The sequence below is a fragment of the Callionymus lyra genome, chromosome 1, assembly GCF_982586985.1.
Source record: "Callionymus lyra chromosome 1, fCalLyr1.hap1.1, whole genome shotgun sequence".
Taxonomy (NCBI): Eukaryota; Metazoa; Chordata; class Actinopteri; order Syngnathiformes; family Callionymidae; genus Callionymus; species Callionymus lyra.
The window spans coordinates 21770924-21798801 of record NC_141818.1 but is presented as its reverse complement, the minus strand read 5'-3'; the positions used below and the strand labels follow the sequence as shown (position 1 = coordinate 21798801).

The window sequence follows — 27878 nt, the reverse complement described above, 5'->3', positions numbered from 1 at the left end:
AGGTTAATTGATGCTGTGTGGCCCTTAGGTTTTGGACCCCAGAAGACAGAGACCCAAATATTAGTATTCAATTAAATAGTTACTCAGTTAAAGCCTTGATAGAATGATGCCGTTTGTAAGCAGATCATGTTCATGGTAAGTAAGTAAGTAAGTTATAGTTATTTGTATATATACTGTTTATATATATATATATATATATATATATATATATATATATATATAATAGTTCCAAGATCAATTATACTTCTACATAGATTAACTGATGGATGGATACTTTATTTATCCCCCGATGGAGAAATTCTTTAGTCCAGCAGCAATAACACATCCATCCATCCAAACATCTATAAACCTGTAAAGGCAATCAAATAAATACAAAAGCCTGTAAATCTTAAAGTAATCAAATCTAAGCCTGTTGATTAGTGTTCACTAGAGTCATTCTGAGGTAAAAATTGATCAACCTATGATGTTATGTTGAGGTGATGACGTTTCATGAAACGGTGTCCTCATTTTCTGGGATCAGTAGTGGTATAGATCCAAAAATGATGGAGCGGAGTGCCATCTGGTAACCTTTGAAAATATTATCACTGCATTGTGCAATCTTTATATAATTTTGTATTTATATAACAACCCGGTAGAATGTGCTTTATAGTTGAAAGATGTTGCGAAATGTACCTAGGATAGTTAAAACAACAGATTATAGAGCAAAGTGTCATGTAATATACTGCGTCATGACGATTTATTAACCCATCACTAAACTTCTACTCTATTTACCTTTTGTATATACTCTTGTGTCTGTACATGAGATTACAGCATGTTAAACACACAAATATAGTTGAATAAAAAAAGTCCCAAAAAGTTTTACTTCAATGTGTTTTTTTAATATTTATTGCGCATCATAAAACAATAGTGTGGAGATTAAACCACATACACTATGTATTCACATAATACACCAAACGGCTACAAAGAGAGAGAGAGACTGAACAAAAACACTTTTTACATACTGCATCTTTGACATGAAGAAGAGCAAAAAGCACTCAAACTCAAAAAATAAATGTAGCTGCCAGCTGTGTAAGTAAATATTTTTGGAGTGCCAAGGTCCAGGTGTCATTCCAAAATCTGACATTTCCACAACATCAAGTGCTCAACATAAGTGGGCAACACAAAGTGATTTTATATATTTATCTAGTTTGTGTGTCTGCAAAAAGTGAGTAGAAATTGCTGTACCTGGAGAACAGTCATTATGATTTGGTGATTTCTCATCCCATCTTAGCCAGATACAATCAAGCAACAGTGGGTTGCTGACCAGACATGTTCGAAGTGCAAGGAGATGGAAATTCATCTTTCAATTACAAAGTCAGCACCAGATCAGTCACCGTTCTATGAAAGTACATCAGAGCTATTTCAGGAGAAAAAAATATCTGTCTGATAATCAAACACAGTGAATTTGAAACATCATAGCACCATCTGATCGGCCTTCTGTCCAGTAGTTTCTTACGATACCCACGGATCATTTACAAAGATAGATCATCAAAATGAAAACATCAGCACCCGTTGAATTTATGAACAAGCGTATTAAGGATGAGTCAGCATGTTACACCAGTGCAAGAAAAGCCAGTCCCGTTACCAGCGTGTGTTCGCAAGTAAACCAGAAAAAACAATATCTGTGAATGAGCTCAGTGCAAACAAAAAAAACAAAGACCGAGGAAATGGAGGAAGATTGACATCCCTGGAAGCCTGAGGAAAGACGATAGATTACTTTCTCTGACTGCTCATCTTTTTCAGGTGAAGGTTTTAGGTAAAGTTTTCAATCTTAAAGTGATAGTTCGCCCCAAATTCAACTTTCACTCATTTTCTACTCACCCTCATGTCAAGTAAGAGTTGGGATTATTTTTAGAGTAATCTGTTCCTTCGTAGAGTTATAGACAAAAATGTATGTACATTTTAACGTAGGACTGATTCTCAGTCGTCTTTATCTTCCTCCAAAAAGAAATTAAAAAACATCTTAATGCTTACATGTTGCTCGTCTGTAACGTGCCTCGACATTAGAAATTCTTCTGAAAAACTTAAATAAATATGTATATGTTACAAACTTACACATATTAGTTAAAAAACTTTCGGAACAATACCTTTTGTCGAATTCAATAAAAGATGGACATTACAGATGAGCACCACAGAGGTATTTGGATTTTTAAGTTTCATTTTGAAGGAGATGAAGACTACTGAGGTCCGGTTGCTACATTAAAATGGACATACATTTTTTTTTTAAACTCTAAAAAGGACACAGATTACTCTAACTTAATTCCAACACTTAGTCGACACGAGGGTGAGTTAAAAATTAGTGAAAATCGAATTTAGGGTGAACTATCACTTTAAGGATTTATCCACAGTACCAGGCTCGGTTCGTCAGGTCTGAATCGAGTATGTCGTGACCTAAAGCCTACCAATGTGGACCAAGTTTGAAACGTGTTTTGTGCTTTGATGCAGGAAATGTTTCTTTAACTTGGTGACATGATCAGAAATAAACATCACAGATGAGTTTATAGATTCTCTTCTTACATGCCAACAGGGCGGTTACAGTACTTGTGAGAGTAAAACAGCAGTGTTACTAAGCACGAACACAACATTGGGGGATCAAGTGTCATTAACTGATGTCAGAAAATATTGTGGATGAGCTACTTTTTTCACCAGTTAAATAATCTTACCTAAATATTTTAATATTTACACTTTTCTTTACATCTCTCTGGAGAAAAACAAAAAGCTTCAAGTTGTCAATAATTGGCTCTTACTTCTTGTCATTAAAATTGAGATACAAAGTGCTTTTATAAAATGTTTTCTTCTCTATGTACAATTTGTATTAGCTATATATAAAGGATGGAAAAGAAAAACATCAGACAATCACCTTCACTGTTTTCGAATAAATTAAAGGAATGAGGGGAGATGACATCATCATCACCGTATCTCAGTGAAGTGTGTCGGTCTTCAGTGTGAGGGAGGTTGTTATTGAACAAACCACATGCATGGAGAGAAGAGGAAACCTGATGAGTGATTAGACCTTGTTCCTGCGACCACACAAGTACTTCAATTGTTTTCTTGTTTTCTTGTCTTTGGCCATTATTTTGATTCACTGATTGGACGTCTCTGCCGTGCTTTCACAACCTGCCTCTCATCTATCAGAAGCAATTGTTGCAGATGTTTACAGTAGAGTACACCAAATTGAGCGTGCTGAACACATGATCCTCAACAGAGAAGAACAATATCCTTCTCTTACAACAGGTGACTTCGCTCTGCCCTCTGGATTACAGCACCGAGCAGTAAGAAGTCGACCTGGGCTGGATCAAGTGTTATAGGAGAGCACCAGAGTGTAGCACCACACAGAGCTCTACAAGAAAAAGTGTCCTCAACTTTTGCACCACAGGACAAAAACGAGGTCCTTCTTATGCCTAAATAAAAGCATAATCTGTGCAGCAGCGCTCCCTGCTGGCAGCGGATGGTAATAGCAGCGATGTTGATTTGCCTTGGACTTACAGTGACAGTGTAGTCAAACTCTAGCCTCTGATGTAAAAACTGACAAGTGTTTAGCCCCTTGTCTGTCTTTAGCACATCTTGCTCTGTTTCATTAGCACCTATTCGACGTTAGTGAGCTTGAACCAAATGTATTTTCTCCAGCCGCTGACTGTTCACTACATGACTTTGAAAACACAGATGTTGATTAATTTAATTGTTTTACCACGCAACATGAACAAATATTATGTATTTCTCTCTAAATTGTCATTGATTTTTCAATTTGCAGTGTCAACTATTATAATTCGTTTAAGAAATGTTAATCAAACTCTACAACTTGCCAATGTGTGGTCTGAGACGGTTTCCTGAGGCTCACGCCAGGTAGCTGGGATTAAGCTATAGTTCCACAGACATTTTAGCAAGATTAAAATAAAATCGATTTATCTATGGTCGATTAAAATTACTGTAATTTCCTTAAAAGCCAAATTGAGTTTACAGGACTGAATAAGAGTTTAGTTTTCCAATATTGGAAGCTTAGTCTTAAAAGTCATGTAGTGAAATCCAAAATGAAGCACATTGATTCTAAGCACCATATTCTAGAATTAAGTTCCTTATTCTTGAATGAGTTGGACGGCTTACAAAAAAGAGATACAAGCTTGATTTTGAGCACCAGTACAATGCATCATGGTCTGTTAGGGAATTGGAAGGAGGAGCTCATTAGCACATGACGAGCAGAGGTTTTGGCTTGAAGGGCAGTTCCAATAAAATATCTCCTTATGGGGTCAGTTTAGTATCCTGATTATTAAATAATGTAAAGTCCCTTCTGAGGGTATAAAGTGACATATTTAACACAATAAATATTTAATTGTGTATATCCCAATTATATTAAATTCCCATTTGTAATTATCATCTGCGTATTGATAAGAAATACAAACAGTAATACCTTTAAATAAGTAAAGAATTAAACATCGGAAAAATGTGGGCAATTGATGAGTCATTTCTGCTACAATGCCATAAAGATAATGGCTCCTCCTCCAAATGTCAATTAAAAAAAATAAAAAAAATACTCAAGATTTCCAAACATGGAAAAAAAATGTCTGACAGACTCAGACTGATTGATTCAAAAAGCAATCACATCATTAATAATAACATTAATGAAAACAGCAATAATAATAAAAAAACAAGTCTTCATTGTAATAATACCTGTAATAACAACATTGACAGTAACAATAGCGATCATAATAATATTGATAACAATAGCAATAATTAGAATCATTAATATTCTATGAACAAGGAAATAAAACAATGGAGTTCCTCTCTTAGGGAGGGAGAGGAAGAGCACCACAGGCAGTGTGTCTGAAGCACAAACCACTGCCTGACATGAGGTAAAAACAATAAAGAAAATGTCCCCTATCGTCACTAGAGGGAGCTGGATGCTGAGATGTCAGAAGAAAACATTCAACCTGCTCCACAACAGCTATGGTACCACTTGTTTTTTTGTCTACATTTGTGAATGACCTCACACAAAGTGGTTGTACGGCCCAGTGAGGCGTGTGAAGGCATAAGGAGACACAGTAACCATGGAGGAAGTGTAAAATGTGGAGGCTAACCGTGTAACCGGTCCTTCCCTCTTGTCTTTAGATTGTCCAGGTCCTGATACAGCCCCTGCCACCGTGGTACCCCATTTCCTCTTCTTGCTAAGGGCCTTAATTTCCTCCTGGGAGAGCCCAAGGAGAGCTGCTTCCTGCTGCCTCTGAAGGGCCTTTTCAGCAAGCAGCTTCATCTTGGCCTCCCATATATGCAAGCCGTGCACCGGCTGGTTTAGGTTTTTGTGCTGGTAAAAGACCAAAGAGATGCGTGAGGGGTGAGCACGATCAGGTTTTTTGAGTGGAGTGGTGGCATGGAGCTCGCGACGAGCACATTCAATGAGGATTGATCCATGAGCTGGAGCTACAGCCACACCACCAATGTTAGGATCCAAGAAGTTGTGCTCACTGTCAGACCAAACTTCATCATCATCCAGATCTTTGCCTTTGGTGCTCTCTACATCACTATCAGCTCGACTGGGGTCCCAGGCTGGATCTGAATGTTGCTGAAGGGCATCAGGGAAAAGACGACCTTCTGGGGCAGGAGAGGGAGTCCTGCCAGCAAAAGAACCTCCACAAGACTTCCAGGCTTTTTCTTGAAGACCAAGAGGGGTGGAACAGCGACTTTCAGCCGTTTTGGACCACATGTTGTCAGGGTACGCACCAGTTGAGTCTATTTGCTTCGCATGAGGGCTGTATGCAGCGTGTCCAACCGGCCAAGCATTTGGCTGGGGGCTAGAAGCGGGACTGGGCCAGTGCCTAGGAGTACCTGGCTGTGGTGTGGGTGGGCCTGAGTGACAAGGATCTGGCTGAGGTGTACCTGGATAGGGTGTGCCGGAGCCTGGTGTGGTGGGACGTGAGGACCCTTGTTTTTTTAAACATGATGTGACAGAGCCCAAGCGAGGAGAGGCAGATGGCGAGGGAGGCATATGCATTGATGAGGAGGGGGCAGGGGATGCCATGTTCGAGCGAGGTAAAGATGTCCATGGTTGAGGGTAAGGAGAAGGCTGGCGATGCTGGTGAGACCTGTCCAGGTTTATCGATGGGTCTTCAGTGCTTTGTTTTGGATTTGGATGATGTTCCCATCTTGGAGGAACAATACCACTATTGAACGGCTGCTGAGGCCAGGGAGTGGGCTGAGGGGTGGTGCTGGGAGTGCTTGCACCAGAATGGCTCTGCACCGTGCCTTCATACACAGAAACATCCATTGGTTCCTGCTTGATTATTTGAGTGATTCTGTTGCTAGGCTCCGATGAAACCGAAGAAGGACGAGGGCTGTATTCTGGAGGTTGAATGCCCAGGCCAGGAGTAGTTTGGTCAGGTTGTTCTGGGAGACCAGCATACGACTGAGCCAATCTTGCCTGAAGAGTGTGAACATCTGGCTTTTTGTCTACCTGGAAATCCTTTGCACCAGGTTTGTTCAAAGAGCCATGACGACCTTCGTAGGTCCTCATCTTCGAGGGGAAAAGTGCATTGGGGGGATAGCCGTAGTGGTTATAGTGCAATGGTGGTGGATTGTGGTGGTAACCATTCACAGGGTCTGCTGCAGGGGGATGACCAGTCGGGGGGAGGCCTCCCCTTGCATAGTAGGCCGGGTTTGGATGAATGTTGAAATCATCTATCGATCCATTGTAAGGCTCCTTCTTTATGCTGGGCTTAACTTCTTGTTTTATAATCGCTAAATGTTCCAAAGGAAAAAAAAGAATACTCTTTAATGTGAAATTGATCGCAGTAATTAATGTGTACTGTTTACTTTGTCTTACCTTTATTGCCTTGGGGTTGGGGGGAACTGGTGACACAAAGCTCAGTCTTCACAATTTTGTCAGGTGTTTGACCAGATTGCTGAAGAAGTTTACTTTTCTTCTTTTCGGATGCAGCCTTCTTAGCATCCAGGCGCCGCTGTCTGCAGGACTTGGCAGGTTCTGGCAATTTGCGGACTTCTCGCCGGAATGCTTGAAGCACCTGAATGGCGCCTGTCTTCATCTTTTGGCGCTGAGCCTCCTCGCTGCCAAACTCATCAGTGAGTGAGACCTTGTATAGAGGCAACACGTGGAGCTGTTCATCTACAGGAATTTCGGCCACCTTTCGGTTGTCTTCACTGGTGAGCGTACACACCTACACAAACACACACATGAGAAAGCTAAATAACATGGATAGTCATGAAAGTTTGAAAAATGCATTGGTCTTGGTTTTAGGTGGAGCCCTACATATGAGTAGCGAGAGGGCACTGTCCTATAAAATCAATTGATTTCCAACAGGTTTAGTACTGAAACCATTTTTGAACTGAGGGCACCATCTACTGAGCTCTATAGGACATTGCTTCATGAAGCTTTATCAGTACAACTTAGCTGTCCGATGGTGTGAACTAGATCAGAGGTATAACACCATTTACAAGCCTACAAAACTAATATTTACCTTCCACAAAGTCTCAACAAAACAACCTTGAGAAGTTGAAATACGTATTAAAAGCTTAGTTCTACATTGAGATGTATTGGTCTTGTTATATTTGTTCATCAAAACAAACGCTACAGGTGATTTTAACTAAATTAAAACTAGCATAAACAAGTGAAAGTATTTTTATGCTTCCATTATCAAACGAGATTTCGCTCATCCTCCTTAACCAATAATTATTGCCAAGTCTATTAGTAAATGCTGCCCCCTACGGTTCAAATTCTGTAATCGCAGTAGTTCAATCAAAGGAAAAAGAAGGGAAAAATTGCATTTGAATAAAAATAAATAAATCAGTAAAAATGTTAGAGAAGAAGCTTACAAAATGGAGATCAAGAATACAACCAAGAGTCAATCATTGAGCTATAGTAGGACATAAAGTGTCAGAAGTTTACTTTCCTTGACACACATGTGTTTCTCTACTTACCACAGTACAACCATTGTAAAGATTATGCTGGTCTTTATGGGCGTGAGCGCAAAAATCCATGCATGCTGTGACACCAGAGAAGGGCCGCCCGTCCTCCAATCCCAAGCGACAGTCAGGAGCTTTGGACTCAGTCAGGCACTGCAAAGAGAGAAACACCATCAATAGCCTCCAAAATCGCTGATTCTTCGTCACACATTAATCAATTGATCCACACAGAGATTCAAAGGAGATGCAGAGTGTTTTTTTAATGATGTCTAAATGTCAACATGTAAATATATAAAAATATATATTCATATATGAAGTATGATTTTAGAGCAGTGATGCACAAACCTGATTACTGTAGGCCTGAGGGGCCAGTTGCTTGTACAAGGGAGCCACGTTTGTTGCCAGAGTTTGAAAGTTATCCCTGAGTTTTTCCTCCTGTCAACAGATCTTTGGTTAAAACACAAAATGTTTCATTTTGACATTACGTCTCAATGTTTACCTCTTCAGGACGGTCTCCTTGTAGCCTGAACTTGCGTGGCAGTTTACTCCGGGCATATTTGCAGCCATTGAAGTACATGCTCCAAGAGCAGCCGAAGGAGAAGGAAGCGCCACACGAGTCGGGGTCTTTGCCTTGACATGCACAGGTACGACTGCAGAGGGCGACAGTGAACTTTAGGACATGCTTGTTATGTTTGAACATGATCTGTGTCTGAAATATTCAGTGATGGAATCACAAACCTATTCTTTAAAATGAGTTCAGTTTTTGTTTAAAAACAGCAATTATTTTCGGAAATGTATCAATATTCTTTCATCCATCAAAACAAATGTACATTTATAATAAAACAAAAAAACATCTAACCTGAAATATTTTTCACTTTTCCTCTGGAGTTGTTAACCTTCGTTCTGTCCTCTGTCCTAACGTCTTTTTCCTTCGGAAACCTGTCTGCTCTCTACCTTGTAGACTCTTCCTTTATTTTCTTCTTGACATTTAAGTCCTCAGCTTCATCTACAAATGTCTCACCTTACCTCGTCTTAAGTCACATTTCTTCTTATTCACTTTGTTTCATTTAAGGTTATTTTCTTAAGCAATAAACATACTCATCGTTGAGGCCACAACGTCTGCTGGTGGGGTTGCCGAATTTGGTGAGGGTCTCGCTCAACTCGCTGTAGAGCTTGTCAGCGAGAAGCTTCGGGACACCTTCCCAGGCCATGATGAGAATGATGATGACGGCGTTCTCGCAGTGGTGGCCGGCACGGTGGCGGACCAAACACAGCAGCTTCTCGGCCTCATTGGCACGACGAATGACCTGAAAGAAAGAGAAAATTAAAGAATCTATTTATATGAACATTTGAAAACCAACATAATTTTTAAGCCACTGAGCTCTCAAAAAAATAAGAAACAGCTTCATGAGGCTTCATCAGCACTTCTTATTTATTTATCTTCAAGAGTTAGCTGCTGTATTGTGGGAGATTCAGGAGCGTTAGGAATTCCCTTTTTCTTTATTGGCAGTGAGCTCAGGCTGAGGGAGTTCCTCAGTTATTTTAAAACTGCAGAACAGACAGAGAACCTTCAGGGAAAATACCAGTGTCTTCAGAGGTCATTCAGCTCATCCACATTTCACTTAAAAGGCATCAGCTCGATGTCTACAAAATGATGCTTGTTGATACAATTCTTGACCATGGAAAAGCAAAAACAAAAAAAGTGCTATTTTTTTTTATCTTAAGATTCACATACGATTGAGCTAAGAGTGCCATCTCTCTTGGTCAAAATCAATAAATCAATAATATAATTGCAGGTTTATCTCGTGACATTGTGAACAGTTATTACCACAATCATTGTTAAGGTGGTACAGTGTCCATGTATGAGTGAAATATGAGTGAAATATAAAATCCTCAACCACACACATGCTTAAGAATTTTGATTTTTAGGGGACACTCAAGTGCCTTAAACTTCAATGACATTATTCTGTGCATCAAGCGCTTGAGAAAAACTGGTTGAGGTTAGACATTCTACTTGTTCTATGACTTGTATATATTTGTTTCCTTACAGACATCATGTTTAAGACAGATCAGGATGCATTGATATGACAAAGAAAGTGGGAGATACTTACCCACTTAGCAATCGGACATCCACGTGAGCTCTTTCCTTCTCTGCCTGTGTACACCACCTTCTCTACTCGGACAGCCTCGCCCCTTTCCCCGTACCTGAGGTACAAAATTCTTCATTAAACTTAATATTTGACTATAATATGATAATCAATTTCAACATGCTAAAATGAATTCTGTTATACGAAACTTTTTTTTTAATACATGTAATGCTACGTAAACAAGATGTAGCAGGTTTTAATTGGAATAAGGAAATAGTCTAATCTTTTAGTGTAGTGCATACATTTATGTACTTCTTAAAATACTTTACAATATATTACACAAACAGACAAATCACAAATATATCGACCAGCAGGGATTGTGAATTGGAAAGGAAAAATTGATCACTCAGTGGTCTCTGTCATGAAGTTTATTATTGAACCATAAAATATGAGATAAAACCTTTTAAAATCTAAAACACAGAAGTGAAGCTGCCCGGTGACGATAATAATTCCTTAAAACTGAAAACTTTTTCATCTGACCATGATTAAGATCTCAATTTAGTGTTAAACTTGTGAAGATACAGATTTTTATTTTTTATTTTGAACTACTGAATGCGATACATTTTGGTATGATTTCACTGTTCACATTTGGCCCCCACCTGTTTTCGCTTGTCACATGTGGCCCTTTGAAAAACATTTGGACACAGCTGTGTTAAAGAATACCAGAGGTTTAGTAAGACGAATAAATACACCTTTTAGTATTTTCTTATTTTCAAAAAGATGTAATAAATGTCAAAATGAAATCTGTTTTTATTGGTGAAGCTTTAAAATACAGCTAATACTTCTTGAAGTATCCATCGTGCCACGGTTAAGCAGGAAACACAGTCTAGTTACTCCATAGTTGAACCATATGTACTTCAAAAGCGGATCAAAGCTTCCTGCATATGCTCTCAATAAGCCTTTACAGCAACACATAGTACTTTTTTTTTACTTGGGAGCCTGATTCTCATTGTTCCCCTATTTTTAACCACCTGCATACTGAATCTTTACATGATAATCAACTGCATGAATGTTTCAAGGTCATGTCAGGGTTGTTGGAAATGTAGTTGTAGATTATCAAATAATTTTTTCATCATCAAGTTGGACGCCATTTTCTATAATCATTTCGGGACTTTTATAGAATTGATAGCTTCCATTTTAAAATTTTCAATTTTTGTCATAATAAAAAAAATACATAATAGGAAAAGAGAATTTGGTGTAGCAACTTTGAAATTCCTCTGAGATGTATGAAGGTTTGCTGTCAGCGCTATTGTGCCCAAGATGAAGCATGTATGCAACAAGGAAACTTCCTGTGCAAAAAAGTAATCATGCTAATGTAAAAAGATTAACTTTAATCCAGACTAATGATTAGTTCAATGTTGTCTGTGTTGCTAAACTTATTAGATGTGTCATATGTAATCTCATCTCCTACAGCAGACCAACTGGCTTTAAAAGGTGCAATAAGGTGTTGACGATTCACATACACAAGAGTCAGATCTTCAGACTGACGTGTGTTTGTGGAAATCAGCTGCTGAATGAGGTAGCTTCATGTTTGCACCTGCTTGAACAAACAAACTCAATAAACCGAGAGCCCTGAGACGATTTGGCATGGCGGCTACTTTTGAACAGAAGGCACCCCGAGGTGGCTGAAAGAAAGAAAGGAGGATAAGCTTGGGAACCACATGGTTGCCGGCTGGGGTCAGGGGTTGGTCAAGGGTCATGGAGAGACAATGGAGGTCTTACTGTGCTGCCTCATCTCTTGAGCAACAAACAGTGAACCGTCGGACCAAACATCCCCCGCTGGACCAAATCTCTCCTGGACTAACGACGTATTGGTCCTTATGAACAGAAGGTTTAAGAGACTTTAATCATCCAGTCTGGTACAAACTATCTTTGTTTATTTGGCTGCAAGACCACAGTAGGAAGATTTGACAGAGTAAATGTGTTTTTGATGATACCCTGTCTTTAAGAATTAATCTAATTTTTACCCATAAAGCTATGTGCTGGCTACCTAACCTAACCAATTAGGTACTACCAAATTAAATCTTAGTTTGGAACCATCATAGCAGTTAAGATACGTTTTTGCAAAAAATAAATCAACACTTCATCACAATCGCAATCACACTTACATAATCCAAATTACTGAGCCACTTTAAATATGCTTCTACACACGTTTTACTTACCAATCGTCATGATCAGATTTATAAAAAAATATATATATAAATGTTGAAGATCAATAAAGACTGTAGCGACCTTTTCTATAAAATAAAAGAGAACATTTAGAAAATAAATGTCAGTCAAATCTAAGGGTGAATAGTTAAAACTATTCTAAACTCAAGATTTAACAAATATATATTTGAAATGTTTTCTTCCTCTGTCTGCTACTGCCATGTGTTACTTTGTCAGGCTGGTAACACTGATATTTCCTGCTCACTCCTATGGTGGATTCTGGGTCATCCCTTCCCTCGGGACATTTGTGAGGAGAGGAGGGAGAGAAAGTCCGGGCTGAGAATGAGTAAAAAAGACACATGGAATAAGAGTTCAGAAGGTTCACCTTGTCTCCATGAGGTTTCTTATGGATGCCACAGTAGGTCCAGATCCCAGGTGGTTGTAGTAGGGCCCTTCATCTTTTTCTAGGATTTGATCTGATAGAAAAAAACAACCAGTGTTAAAATAAGCCTGGTGACCAGAATAGTAATTATTATCACTGCGTTAGATCATGGTAAAGGTGACGGTGGTGTTCAAATAATTTCCATGTATCACCATTTTTTGCACTATTAAAGCAAAATTACGTACCTGACTTACTGTATATAAATGTAATTGCTTAAGTTGGCTATATCTTTACTCGCACAACGCCAGGTATATAATCTATTATATATACTAGATGATATAACCAGCTTTGGAAGAAAAAGTCAGGTTGCTTTACTAAGGGTCTGAAGAAAATGAAAAATAAATAAAATTATTTAAATAAAAATTAGGTATATATTAATGGGAGTATGGCAACCACCCCCCGACCGCCTTCCAATAACTGAATACAGAGTGGGATAAGAGAAGAGAGTAAATATAGGTTGATTATGGGCATCATTATCAACTATGGGAGCTGAAATTGCCTTTCTTGGTATTGAATATATACTGTATGTAGGTTTTAACCTCATCTAAATTGGAAGTATTTACATTTTTCATCCCCAGTGAGTGGTCAGCAAGACAATAACATCAGGCCTTTTAATGCTTATTTTGTGTGTTATCTTATTTCATTATTTTATTCTGTACTGACACCACAGAAAATCCTATGTTGTGTTAAAAACACTGGCAATAAAAGTTTCTGGTTTTATTTGTGATGGTACTACAAGATAAAGTGAGCTATAGCAGTGTGGCTCAAAATATTTATCAAAAATTCACCATGGGTTGGAATGATAATGACCTAAGTCATTGTGTAAACCAGCTGATCATACCTTAATTTATTTCCACTTAGTAAGTAATAATTATTACTTCATTCAATACTAACCTAATCACTCGTAAATCGCATATTTTACCATAAAAAATAAAAAAAAGTTTTGTTTCTGCACTTTTCACTTTATAATACTCTTTTATTTTTTCACTCATTTCTGATGTTTCCTTGTCAAACATTAACATTTGAAACTATCTTGAATATAACCACTTGATAATAACCTTCAAAATTGGAATGTATCCACTATCACCTCCACTATTCGGCTCACCAGTCAGGAACCATATTTGGCTTATGAACATTAGCTTTTAATATTGGAGCCTAGGTATTTGTATCTGCAGCTGGACAGTAAACAACAATATATATAATGTGTCATACATTTTACTGAATATTTAATGCTGAACCCTGACTTACCGACACAAGTACAGGTGGGAAACTCTGCCTGAAGGTCTTTAGACGGTGTGTCCAACACACTCTTAGTTGGGCTGTCTAAGTAGCGTAGAGGGGACTCCAGAAATCCTTTCAGAGATGGAGATGAGGGAAAGCTGTCCTTTGTGGGTGTGTCCTCTTCAGAATAGCAGGTGGTGGAGAGAACTGCTATGTCTCCTGAGGCTTCAAGTTTCATGCGTTTTGGAAGTGGTGAACATGGCATGCTAAAAGTTGCATCAAATAAACTGGACTGTTGCTCCTTAGCATGGACGGTTTCTGGAAAGATGGGTGGTTGAGGTTTAGGATGTGCCACCAGTGGAGCCCCGGTGGAAGCCTGGCTTAAGCCTGGTTTACTATGGGGCACCTCATTGTCTGGCTCGTCCAAAACAGAAGGAGTACTAGATTCAGATAAGTGGCAGGTGGTGGATTTTGAGGGGCTTAAATCCTGAGTACAACACTGGGATAGATTACTCAGAGGGGTTGTTCCATGTGTTTTAGTTGGTTCATTGATGTGTGTGTCATTGGAAGATTCTCCAAATTCAGCCTCAAACTGTCTGATCAAATCTTCATACTTTGGGTCTATGCTCATCAAACTTTCTAACTGTGAGGTACTGGAAGTGGTAGAGGAAGTTGGGACCGTGGTGGTGTTAGTGTTATTAGAGGCAAGACTGTTTACAGCCTCTGATTTGGTATTGGGGACAGGGAATTTGCCCACAAGATGTGAAGTGTTTTCAAGCAGAGTATCAGAAATATAAGAGGGGGTAGTTGATGGGTTGAAATTAAATACCTGAGATTGGGTTTGAGTTGGAGCTGCCTGTGTGAGGGTTCCATGGAGGGGCAGAGGACCTTGTGGCAGATTAGTGAGATCTGTGGCTCTGTTCATTACATTGACTGGTGATTTTTGTATTGAAATCTGTGAATGAGGCAGAAATGTTGGCATTGAGGCTTTCTGCTTTGTCTTTTTAATTACTATCTGTTTGGGTTTTGGCATCATTGGACCTGTGAGCAACCCGCCCATAGCTTTAGTTGAAGGAGATGCTTGAGTGCTTCTTTTTTTCTTAGGCTCCTTGGTCTCTTGTTTGACTGTCATTGGATTCATCTCTAAATTTTCCATCTGAGGCCACCATTTCTTCAAGTTTTGACCAGCCACCGGTGCACATGAGCCCGGTGTTCCGAAGCCAGGACTGTTAGAGAAGAGGTTCCTTTTGTAGCTAAGGTGCTGTTGTAAAGCTGCCTGAGTGGAATGACTGATGGCTGTTTGACCAGGAGGCAGTGAATTCCCATAGAAGTGCTGGGCCAGCTGTTGCCCATTACCTTTGCTGTAATGTCCAGGTGCAATGTGATGAAAATTCTCGCCAGACTCTGGCTCCTGCTTTACCCTAGCCAGTGCAGGGCTAACCTGATCCTGGAAGCCTCCATTATGGTTAACATGTTGGGAGATTGGAAGCTTGAAATTGTTAAATCTCCCACTGGTATCACCAAGCAGCTGTTTGAGCTCAGACATGGGGTCGGTCGTAGAGGCCTTCGCAGCCATCCATGTCTGCTGCCACTGTTGGGGATTTGAGCTGAAGTCTGGATGTTGTCCCTGGCCTGGTAAGGGAGAGGTAGAACATGGGAGAGGCTGACCTTGTGACTGAGGCCTGTGATACTCAAAGCAAGTCTGCTGACCAGTGTTAAGACCTGGAGGGACAGATTGTGAACGCGAGGAAGTTGTGCCAGTGCCTGTGTTGGACGGTATGAAACCATTTCTGTTGGGAGTTTGGGCTGTGATGTTCTGATGTTGATGAATGAAAGCATTATAAGTGGCTGATCCGGCAGATTGAGGCCCGGTGCCAGAGAGTTGAGTTAGAGCCTCTATAGCAATGGCTGTTTGAAGGCTGACATTGTTTTCCTTCGCTATAGAAAGCACCTGTGGAGAACAAGGAATTGGGGGTTTGGAGCAGGGCACTTTGTCGACATGAGGACTTGGATTTGTGTGATGTTGGTGAGGGTATCGGGCAGGTAGTTGGTGGCTTCCATTAATCAAGTGGTGGTGCTCAGTTTGATGTTGCAGATGAGCTTGTAATTGTGGCGGTGCCTCAACAGTTTTACTAGCCCCTTGGTCCTCTCTGTTGACCAATTTAATTTTTTTCTCCAGCCACTCAAGGTAGTCTGGGCAATCAGGCCCATCACAATCACAGTTAGGAGGCTTGTTGCCATGTTTAGCTTGGCTCAAAGCTGTCTGTAGAGTATTCAAATCTTCTGGGTGTTGAAAGTTCTTCTTAGGAGACCCCACAGATGGGTTGGATTCAGCACCCATCTCCTGGGTGAATTTTTCATACAACTGTGTTGTGTTTGGCTGCATTCTGTGACAGGATGATGGAGTGGAAGGCGGCATTGAACCAGCAATGTTTGAAAAAGCCACCAGATTGTTGACGTCCTTGGTATCTTCATGATGCTCTCCTTGGGATGCACTGCTCCAGCTCGGTTGTTTTTGGGTGTCACTGACCTTCCCTGGTCCTAGCACCCAGCACTCCCTTGGGGGTACACTTCTGGAATTTTCCTGCTCCGACTCTCTTGATGGCCGGTCATTGTTTGGGTTCTGATTTCCACCATTGGCCAACTCTGGGCTCAAAATGCCTTCCTGAAGGCGGTCATGAGACCCAATTTCCATCTGGCTACCACTTTTGGGGCCATCCACTGAAGTGACTTTGGAAATGGTCTGCAAGACAAAAAAAAGGTTTTTATAGTATGAATGTGTGTTTTTTTTTTTAAAAACATTTTTCAAATAACACAGTGTTTGGCAGATCAAAGTAGGTCCACTTTATCAAGCAATTTAAAAAAACAATCCGAGGCAGATGTCCCTTTTAATTTAATTTATATGTAAACTGTGATATCAAGAAGCTTCACCATTATTATTTTAATTATTGAAATACAACTGAAATGAGCCTCTGAAGTGGCTAATTACTGGACCATGGATGTTTCCTCCATTGAATATACCTTCTGGGCTGTGTGTCTGGTAAAGGTCCCAGGGGGAGGCAATAGCGAGGGGTGTCATTGAGTTAGGGGGAGGTGTGATCACGGGAGGCAATGAACAGCCGGCATGGCATACGAAAGAGACCCCATGTCTGCACTATCATCGGCATCAGACAGGAAAAAGAAAGGGGGGCAGGGGACCGTGTGCAGCAGTTATGAGAACTGCAGTGTGTTAAAACAAAAATGACTGCAACACTGCACAGCCTCCCCCAAGAATGCACGCAATCACACTGACAACTGATTCCTCTTTTTCTCACAACTCTTTAACCATGACAAGCAGTTCACTTGGGTTTTAAACATTAAAGGTCTAAAAGCATTTGGTGAATCCTCATATGAACTAGGCAAGAATTCCCCTTGACTCACTTTATCGGGAAATACAAAAACAGAAATAATACTATGTGCTTTTCTCTCTTTGATAAATTGCAACACATAAATGTATCAATCTTGACACTAAGAAACAGCTGCCTTTCTCTGAACCCTATTTAAAGCAAAAATTTAACGTCAACAAACTTGTTCCTCCTATAGAAAAAAAACCACCACAGACTGTTTCTTTGGTAATATAGAGGACACAGCTCGCTTAAAACATGGATCATTACAGCCCCGTTCAACAACAGAGAAAGAGAACACAAAGCATTTAAATGTGCTAGAGGCAGTGGTGAGAGGGTTAAGTTTAGCGTGTGAGTAGACAGCTGAACCACAATCCTAGATGTACAACACTCCCCATCTTCCCTTCTTGTTCTCCTCCTTCTCCCCCACCCTAACTGGCTGAGCAGTAACATGACGAAGACACCATGACAGCCTCGCCGGCTAGTATCCATGGGACCGGCACAGTGTACTCACGTAGTCCACGACGTCCAGACGGAGCCACTGAGACTCAGAAAGAAGAAAGCTGGACAGGAGGAAGCACGGCAGAGCATGAGAAACTGTTGCCGGCTGAGCAGCCTACAAACAATCCAGTCTTGTCGGGTTGTATTCCGTTGTATTCCTTCCAGCCTGTGCAGTGCACTGACACAGTGAGCGGCAATAAACACATGCATGCATTGATACACGTACGCACAGCCAACCACAAGTACACAACACACCTCCCCCCAACACACCACACGCGTTTCTCATTCTCTTTCCTCCTCTTATGGCCAACGCTTAATGCTCTCTGCTTTATTCTTTTTCATTATCACTGCCTGCTCCTCCCTTCCCTTTTTCAATATCCCTTTCTTTCACTTGGCTGTACATGCAGTCAGCCTCTCTTCAGAGCCCCCACCTAACCCCTTTCTTTCTCCCTCTCTCTTTTCCCCTCCCTCTCCTGCAGCCTCTCCCTCCATCTCCCCTCTCTCTCTTCTGTGTGTGCAGAGCGAGAGGCCATTATCTGAGCCACAGTGAGCACGTACGATGGAATGGAGTATGCAGTGAGCAGAGGCAGAGAGCACTGGGAGCGGCAGGCAAGGAAACAGCAAGAGTGCAACAGGGCTCCTTCAGAGAGAACACCTCTCGCCATCTTAATCGAAATGATTTGAATTCTGCTCTACATCGTGCACAAGTGGCTATTATACGTAATCAACTAAATTTCAGTTTAAGAAATATTTCGAATGACCTTGCTTCTCCGTTTGGGGACGCGACAAGAGCCGACAGGGAAGTATATCCTATCTACCGATACAAGAAATAGCAATAGTGAATTGCTTTCTTATGCCTTCTGCAACCAACATCAAGTGTCAAGGTTCTACTTTGGGCGCTTCCCTTTGCCAAAGAAGAATCGCCTCGTCATGACGCTCGCATCTTTTCTCGCTTTCTTCCTCATGTATATCGCAATAACCAGGCATGGACGCTTATAGCCGACTCAGATTGAAGGTTGCCGGGCTCTTCGCATCAGGAACAGTGATAGCAGCAAAGAGGAACATGCAGTACTGCACTCGCAGGATCGCGGATCTGGGGAAATGGCAGCGTGGATATATTTGCATAACCCAACGATTCTTCTTCCAGAAGATGTTTAGGGACGACCGCGCAAAGGTGGACCGATGTCTTCTAATGTCTTTTCTCCATGGAAGTCTTCAGGATTCAGTGTCCTCAATGCCTGGCCGTTGTCTGTCTTTCTGCTAATGAAGCTTCATTTTGTTTGGCGATGTGGCATAACGGTAGAAAGGGAAGCGTCCATGAAAATAGTATTTTTTTCTTATGTTCTCCGGTTGTGTAACACCCACACTTGTGCGAGGCAAAAATATCTTCATCACCCCGCTCTTTCCTGCTTTCTCTCGATCTTGCTGATCCTAATTTTGCACTAAAAACCAGGCTTTCTCCTCTCCCAGTTATTTCCTGCTTTTCTCCTCCCTGCACGGTTGGACGAAACTGCTCAACGTCTTTGACTTTTTCTTAAACTGTTTGTTCGGGAATTATCCGCTTAACGTATATTACTAAGCATAAAAAGAAACAGCAACGCATCCAAAACTGTCGAAGGAGAAGAGACCTAGGGTCACATGACTACAGACTGCCAACCCGTTAAAGGGAAAGTAGTGAGCAGGAGAGGTAGGAACCACGTGTTGGAGCTACAACGTCATCTTTTCTGGTGTTTCCCTCCAGAGCGCGATTTTCCAACTCTGGAAACAATTCATCTGTAAAACCCACCTTCTTTCAGTTACATTTGATGAATTAACTTAGCTAAGCAACAAAATAGTTTTCTCTTAAACCATCACATAAATGTTCTATTTATCCTTATCCTAGCCATCTCCAGCCTGAATTATAATCTCAGACTGTCGGTCTTTATAAATAAACATTTTAATTTAACCTTCCCCAAGAACAACTTGCAATTTTACTTACAAACTTCATGTAGACTAACAAACTTACACTATTTACACTTTTGCTTACCCAGCTTATCACCTTACTGGTTTCTTTTGCATGTTATGTTCGGAGCTGAGAATTTTTTGTGGCTGTCTCCATCTTGTGTTCAGACTCCGCAACCCTTCATATAAATCTTCCTTCATCAATTTCAACCTGCAGCGCAGGACTCTCGTCTATGACTTCATGACCCTGGAACGTTTTCCCACGCGCTCCCTTCCAAAAAGCACATTCTGATGAGCATCATCCTAAAATAGAAGCAGTAGTTCAGCTCGGGGGAAAGCCATGACAAACCAAACACGTGGCGGTGACATAAACGCACCGTCATGGTCGCTGGTGTTTCCTTCCAGAGTAAAACCCCCTCGCACCTGTGTCATTTCGAAAAGACCCACTTTCGGTTTTAATCATGTTTTAATTAGCATTCAATGACATCATTTTCGCCATTTCGTTTCTCAGCCGAGTATATTCATTTATTCATTTGACATTTGACTTCTCTGATGTTCACTACATATTAGAGAAGTGGCTTCTTTACAGATAATCAGTTGAGACTTTGCACCTAGTGAGCTGTTTTGATGTTACCCAACAAGCTCATTTAGTTACTGACTTACTAGGTAATGCGGCACCAATCCAGTGAGAAAATGCAGACTGAAGCTCAAATGCTATATGCCAGAAACTGTGATTATCTGCAGAGGTTTTCACCTCAACTTGGTGACTGTTTGTTCAGAGCTTAATGATTTTGGTCTTACATTGTGTTAATTTGGATTCATGATGGTTCTGAAGGTTCTGTCATTCACCTGTGCTGCTTTTATGCAAAACAGTACATCTTGAATTGTCAACACAATCAAATCACTAGACGATTATGTGTAATGTAATGTTTATTTGACTTTTGTGATATCATTTAATTTAGTAACAAACATTAGAATTAGTAGGTACAATAGTAAGAGCTGCAACAGATAGTTGGCTATCAGGTATCAGGAGCCAACCGAATTTTAAATCATTACAAATATTTTGGTTGATTTAACTGTACACTGTGTTTTAAGTCATCATGTCAAATACGTTCCTTGGCAGATTTATGCATTGTCTTGGTGCTCATTATTATTATTTTAAGAACTGCAAGCAACCATCTCAACATTGAAATTGTTTCTCTGTTTCAATTTTAGTTCCCTATCTTACTTCTGGTTTAAGTTTAACCTTAAAAAAAAGTATTTGTTTGTGACTAACACTGATTCATCTTTCTTTCTGTATAAATACCCACACTGGAAAAACCTATCAGGCACAGTAGGTGGGAAGTGAGTGTGGGTGAATAACCGGCATTGTTTTCTAATCATTACCAACTTTATGGAAATACAACAGGGACTGTAATCGGATCATAATCACCGCAGTGATGAGCAGCGAGTCTCCGCCTCCGATCTCATCCTGTCAGCTGGTACCCTCTCACTCCTCCCGATCACTCCCCCCTCCTCACCCGCAGTCAAGCTATCAGGGTTATCTGATCAGACAGACTTTCTCTCTGGCACCCCCTCTTTCTTTCCTTCCCTCCCTCAGTTTTTCTCTCATACGTCAGATGCTACAAAATGAGTTAAAGGCAACACGGCAACAAATGCAGTGGACAGTAAATGATTTGTTTCGCGTGCACATGACTGGACACACACAACAAGCCTCCACAGATACAGTCTTGCTATTCTGGATACAGCACGGGATTGTTCAAGCAGGGTCATTGAGTTTATTGGAGGGAGGTCCATGAAACAGCTGTTTCAGCATGACTGGAGAGAAAGTCAAATATTGATCTATAAAATTAACAACAAAAATGTGTCCAGAAGTACCATGTATTTTGTTATCTTGTTTGTTCACTTGTGGCAATGTTCTGTTTGGAAATAACTTTATTGACCAGACATAAATAAAAGTCTTATCTTCCTTTGTCTCTGCTTCTCTTTAACCGTCTGGCCGACATCCAGGCTGGTGTAAGGTTCAGGGTGTGTTTGGGTGAGAAGCGTAGTACTAAGTGTAGGATATCCAGTCTGAGTCATACCTCCTGACATTCGGCACGTGCAAGTCAGCACGAACGCCCCAGCTGGGGAAGGGCAACCCTTCCACCCCTCCTCGACACTCTTCACAAAGGAGGAGGTGGGGGGGGGTTGTTTTAGAGGGAAACAAGACGAGAAATGGATGGAAGCGTGGGGGTGCTGTTGGACAGGGTGGAACTGTTGGGAGCTAAACAACAAAAGAAGCAGGTTGCTGCTTTAATAAAAACAGCCGTCTGCTGTTGACGTGCTGGCACATTGACGTAAACATTTTTTAAATGTGAAAAAAAAGGATTTAAAAAATGACAAGAACATTATGTACTGGAGCTGAAATTGATGTCACACAGCGTTTACTTGATTCAAGAGGGCATTTGTGTCGTGCACAATAAACCCTCCTCAGGTCTGTAAAGTGGCTGGTTGCCATCCTTGTGTCTCGCAGGACTGTAGCTAAGATTACTTTCCCATATGTTCAAGTCAGGCGTAGCCGGGTTTAAAGGGCCAGCACTCTTTTTGTTTCTAGACTCACATCTTGCAGTCGAATGGGTGATTCCTCATTAAATGAAGGTTTGTTCTGTGTATCTCTGTAGTGGAAGAGAAATGCTACTACATTGGTGTTAACTACCAACCTACTATCATAGAGTTATTCATTGTTCAACCTCATTTCATAGTAGGTTTTTTTTTCTGTGTGTAAAATATCTCCTCATGTTGAATTACAAACATACACCTGAATCAAACATGTTGGTGTATTCAGGTCTTATCCACTTAATCTTTAACTTCACAGTTTTCTTTTACAAGATTTATTTTTGTAAAAAGTCTGTTTGTCTTCTTGTTCAAAGGGCTAGTCTCAAATACTGTAGAATTTAAAAGACTATACTTGCATCTGTTCAAGTTGGTTGTAAACAATAATCTGAAAAAATAATGAATTTAAATGAAAATCTTTCCCAGTTATTTAAGGTGAGATTATACACTATAACAATCCATTACATATTGCACTTCATTGAACACTGTCTTTTATTTGTAAACACTAGTATTTATGCCATTCTACATATGAATTCAACCATTTTTTTTATATATTTCAGCATTTTTACAATAATATGCTCAGCCTGAAAAGACAGTTGACACATTAACAACACACTAGCAGATGTTAAATCATTTAAATGATTAATTATTTTCATAATTAGTCATGTGTTTTTGTCATAATATTCCAAAGTCACTGTTTACAAATGAAGCAATTATTTATTAAGTATGATGTTTCATGCAATTCTAATTTCGAAAACAATCATTATCATTATTAAAATTGTAATCAAATGTAATAGAATCTGATTAAAAAAAAAACTCTATAGTATGTGGTGGTATGTAGAGGAAGGTGCTGACACAACATGACACCTGATCGACAGGCCAGTGAGATGCAGCAGATAGTAGGACTCTAGCCGCACTAAGTTTTGTTTTGTTGTCGAAGCTGTTGGAAATGACCTTGCAGGTAGAACCAAATGAGGACGAAAAACAAGCACAAAAAAGAAACTATATTGGATTTAGCAAAGAAGATACATAAACACTACAGCAAATCCTTGTTGTAAGACTTTGGAAGTATTTCGAGGTGGATCTCTAATATATTTAAGTAGACAGATCCACCTTAAATCAAGGATGAGATGACAGGTTTGTTCATTTTTGTCCAAGGTAGATTCTGTTCATTACTTTATTAAAAAATATAAAATCTTTAAATTTCATTGTTAAAGTTAATTCTACTCAAGTATCAGTCTTATATATTCACTCAATTTAAAAATGGTTTCACAGAGATTGAGAAAGTTGCCACACAACACGTAACATATAATTAGGTTGAGAACATTTAGGAATTAAGTACATTATTTTACAGCAAACAGCAAGTTTGAAGTAAAAAGAAAGCAACACTGACGATATACTTGCTCAGTTAGTCGATAACAGACGTAAAAATATACAAAGTAGTAAAAAAAGACAATTGGGGCACAGACAAAAGGATAAGACCCATAAAGATTTATGCCAAAGGTGTAAAAATATTTAGTGTTTTAGTGAAGGTGTTAGAAATTAATGATTTAAAATGTTTGACACGGCACCTGTTACTGGTATATTTGGGTAGCAGTTGTTACAGTAATGTTGCATCATAGTAGTAAAACATGATCTGCATCTTGACATGAGTTTCCATGTGACTATCTCGGCACAACAACCACACGCTCTTTTGGAAAGCATGATGTCAACCTCTCCACTTCCTGAGTATGTAGACTACGCCAAACCACTTTCTACAAACTCACACACACTCAGTCACACACGCGTGGTGCCGGCCTCATGTGACCAATGCTGGTCAAGAGCTAAATTTACCCCTGTGATGTCACAGTCAGCGTTAACTCTTGCAGAGTAAAGATTCAAAGTGAGTCTTGGCCTTGGCAGAGGAAAGAGGAAGTTGTTTGATTGTAAGGACATGATTGTCTACGAGATGCTGACAGAACAAGTGTTGTCTCTGGATCCAGCCGCTTTAACTAGGACAATGACAACAGTGCCGGCGACCAGGGTGTGTGCCGCGTTACCTCCCATGAACCAGGAAATATTTTACGAGGAAGCAGATAAGGATAAATAGTGTTACGATGACGATCTTCTACACCCATGTCAGATGATACTACTCCTCACACAGATGGTCCGATATAGCTGATAAAGTGAACACAAAGAGGGATTACAAAGGGCTTAAAGCAGAGGGAGTATATTACGTGGACTAACCAAAGTCATGACTCCATTGTAGACTCTAATGAAACTATTGTGAGTTTCTACTCCAATATGTCATTTTCAAGTGGTGTGTGTCGGGACGCATTTCTGATGTCAACTGGCTTTTGACCCTTTCTTCCTTTACCATAGTTGACTCTAAAATACCGAAAAGGAGGAAAGAACTCCCCTTAGATCCTTAGTCGGTGCGTAAAGTTCCTCCTCCCTTCGTCTCTCGTCCAGCCTCTTGTATCTCCACGTGCCCGGCTCTGGCACCAATCAGCGGGCAGCGTGGGACTCTTTAAACCGAACCCGCCGCTACAACATTATGAGGCGCTTGTAGATAAAAAAACAAAGTTGCAGACCTAATGACACTAACACCCGGGATAGGGAGACATCTTTTAATCTTTTTGTGCACGCCACGTTCACGCTGTTCGCAACGTGATCTCCGGCGCCAAAACCGGTTGACACCCGATTATCAGAATCCACCGAAAGTGTGTGCACGCTTACCTGAGCTGTCAGTTCAGTGTTTCCCAGGCAGCCTTGAGTATTGTCTTCTGAATATTCCACCTTAATGATGATTCAATGGGGGGTGGGGGAGAACGGGTGGGGGGGAAGAATGATGGCAGAGGGAGGCGGGGGGGGGGAGAAGAAAATCAATAGAATATTGCGACAGTTTTACAGGGTGTCATCGTTAAGAGCGGCGGACCTACACCGGCTAGAATCTCCACATCAGACCTGTCACCGGGCATCAAAACATTTGAATGGTGAGCTGCCACTTCCCTGTGCCGAGGGAGGACGAGAGACGTGTGTGCGGCTTTCAATCATGAATCATTTCTTTGAGATTTTTTAACTGTCACTCAGCGGCAAGAAGCCTCCATTCATCAAACTTACAACTCGATCAAGCAGCTATGTTTACATGTAGCACATTACGAGAGAAATTTTGTTCAGTTTGGAGGGGTCTCTGCCTCCTGCCGGTCTCCCCCCTTTCACACCCACCCTCCCACTCCAGTCCTAAAATAGCCGAAAGGTCTAAGGTGATGGATATTTACCCTTCAGGTCTCTTAGCGGTCTTGATGTGTTGTCCTTCGTCCACCGGCCAAATCCCCATCAGAAGCTCCCTCTCCTCTTCACCTCTATCCGTCTCCTCTTGTCTTTCTCTCTCTCTCTCTCTCTCTCTCTCTCTCTTCCTCTCGTGTGTGTTCCAGCAGCCCATTCAGGAAGCCATCTTGTGTTTTTAATCGGGTTTTACATGAGCCCTTGTACACACGTACTCTCTCGTTTTCTCTCTCTCTCTCTCCCTCTACCGCTTGCTCTCTCGCTCCCCCCTCCTCTTTCTCTCTCTCTCTCTCTCTCAGTCCCTCCTGCTAGTGTGCCAATGCGTCCACAACACACACACACACACACACACACACACACACAAATAAGTGATTATTATGGCAGTGTCTTTCATTATAAGTCATAATTTGGTTTGTTTTTTTTCCACATAAGGCACGACAACACATGATAGTGTCTCTTTAAACACAGGCAAGTAATTGTACACACACACACACACACACACACTCACACAGCTTGAGAGACGTCACGCTACAGATACCACACAAAGGCAACCGGTCCACCAATCAGAGGACAAAGTGGGCTCTGCTGCTGGGTGAAAATGAAGCGGTGCATGTGAGGGCGACCAAAGAGGAATTAGGTAGAGGAGGCAGTTCGGCTGAGAAAAAAAAGGGGAAGGCGCTGTCGAGTTTTGTGTATGATTGTGTCATAAACGCGACACATGGGGAAGGTGGACGGAGTGTGTGTGCAGTCACCGTGCACGCGCCTGTGTGAAGAGGGGGATGGGTCTGCTATATGCCTGTCAATTATCTCTCCGAGCTCGCCTTCCCTAAACAATGCCTCTGGTATGTGGTATCGCTGAGGACCATCTGTGTCAGGGTTGCCTGCAATAACTGGACTGGACTGCACACACATTTACAGGTCGCCCAGTTGACACTTGAAATGTCTCCAATGGTCGGAACTGCTGACTCAAAATGGCAAAAAAAAAAAATTTGGATTCACGCTGAATCAGAGATTCGCCGTTGACAGTTACAATATTTGAACAATTATCACAGGTAAAAAGTCCCTACAAAGAAGATCCTGGAGAAATATTTCAACGTAGCAAATGAGTTAGCATTTCAGACTCGTGCGGATCTAGCCGTCGCAACATAAACATTGGAAGTCCACGTTGAAAAATGTCAAATACAGATCTTCAGCGGTACTTCTGTGTCGAGCGTCTAAAGTCAGACGCCGCAGACCAGCGGTAGTCACCAAGCTTGTAGATGGCAGGCGAAATGACCCGGCGAGCGAAGGAAGAGAAGCGGGAGCGAGACCGAGAGAGCTTAGCTGTGGTGAGTCAAGGCAGCCACACTGTGACACAGCAGTTGTAGTGTCTCGCACTCTCATATGGCACAGGAGATCCCCGGCTCTGACGTCAGGCCTGGTCACGTGCTCCTGTGAATGAATGTGTAGCTCGGCGACGTTTACGTCTGAGCGTCGGTGCTGAGCTTTACAGAAGCGTCACGGCGTGACCTCAAGACCTAAGTTAACAGGTCAGCAGGGCAGGCGTAGTATAGAGGCTGACTTGTTGTTACGGGACGCTGACACGCAAACGATATTATAATCATGTGGATGATTTTATTTTTGTCTTTTCTAAGCTCGATCAAGACAAAGAGATGTTTAGTTATGACTAGAATTAGAGTGTCAATTGATGCGATTTAATTGTAATTAATTAATTACAATTAAAACTTACTGTTTCCTTTTTCTTTTTTGTCCAATTTCCTTTCTTTTTTTGTTGTTTTTGAGTTGTCAAGGTGAAAACAGTCACGCCCTGAAATGGATATTGATTGTTCTGACTTGGTTTTTGATGGACCTTGTATTGAACTGATGTTTTCTATTTATTTTCTAATGATTTAGACAAAGGAACACAACAGTATTCACCCCTGCTGTGAAAACTAAATGCTGCGGGCGACAATTGAGACTAGTCTCAAATACAACAAAATCTAAATCACTGGAACTAAATGTGTTCAAAACAATACATTTCCTGCCACAATAATTAATGAATTAATTTAATGAAAAAAGTTAAGGACTTTTCTCAGTCATTTTTATTTGACTAAGTACAGATCCTCAAAAACTGCTTATTATAGTATAATAAAGAGTTATATGTACCCTGAAAAAATGCATACATCTCAAATATTTGCAGGGAAGAAGGGAACATTCTTAATCTTTAAATCTAAATTCTTATATCTTATATTTCTGTCATTTCTGAATATTGAAGTTGAGAAAAAAGATCAGAGAAGGTTAAATGAC

At 40.8% G+C, this 27878-nt stretch overlaps 1 protein-coding gene across 3 annotated transcripts; it reads right to left on the bottom strand.

Annotated features, from left to right (window-relative positions):
* Positions 1-856: 856 nt before the first annotated feature.
* On the bottom strand, positions 857-26144 carry tet3 (tet methylcytosine dioxygenase 3). 3 transcript variants are annotated; one of them, XM_087796820.1, is made up of 11 exons: positions 25586-26144; positions 25044-25103; positions 13933-16648; positions 12628-12718; positions 10059-10152; positions 9046-9254; positions 8447-8597; positions 8293-8382; positions 7963-8100; positions 6851-7202; positions 857-6765 (listed from the first exon to the last, which is right to left on the bottom strand). In XM_087796820.1, exons 3-11 carry the CDS (start codon positions 16598-16600, stop codon positions 5021-5023), a joined length of 5538 nt encoding a protein of 1845 aa, XP_087652946.1. In that variant the 5' UTR covers positions 16601-16648; positions 25044-25103; positions 25586-26144; the 3' UTR covers positions 857-5020. The 3 variants fall into 3 exon arrangements, with proteins under 3 accessions (XP_087652946.1, XP_087652955.1, XP_087652963.1); XM_087796829.1 differs by having other exon boundaries at positions 25044-25090; XM_087796837.1 differs by lacking the exons at positions 25044-25103; positions 25586-26144 and adding an exon at positions 17803-21629.
* Between the last annotated feature and the right edge of the window lie 1734 nt (positions 26145-27878).

Excerpts from the sequence above, each read along its gene's own strand:
- tet3 (XM_087796820.1), bottom strand. The coding sequence starts at position 16,600 with ATGGAAATTGGGTCTCATGACCGCCTTCAGGAAGGCATTTTGAGCCCA. Across the intron at positions 8,383-8,446 it reads AAGGAGACCGTCCTGAAGAG|GAGGAAAAACTCAGGGATAA; the intron begins GTAAACATTGAG and ends ATCTGTTGACAG. Across the intron at positions 6,766-6,850 it reads CCAACCCCAAGGCAATAAAG|CGATTATAAAACAAGAAGTT; the intron begins GTAAGACAAAGT and ends TGGAACATTTAG.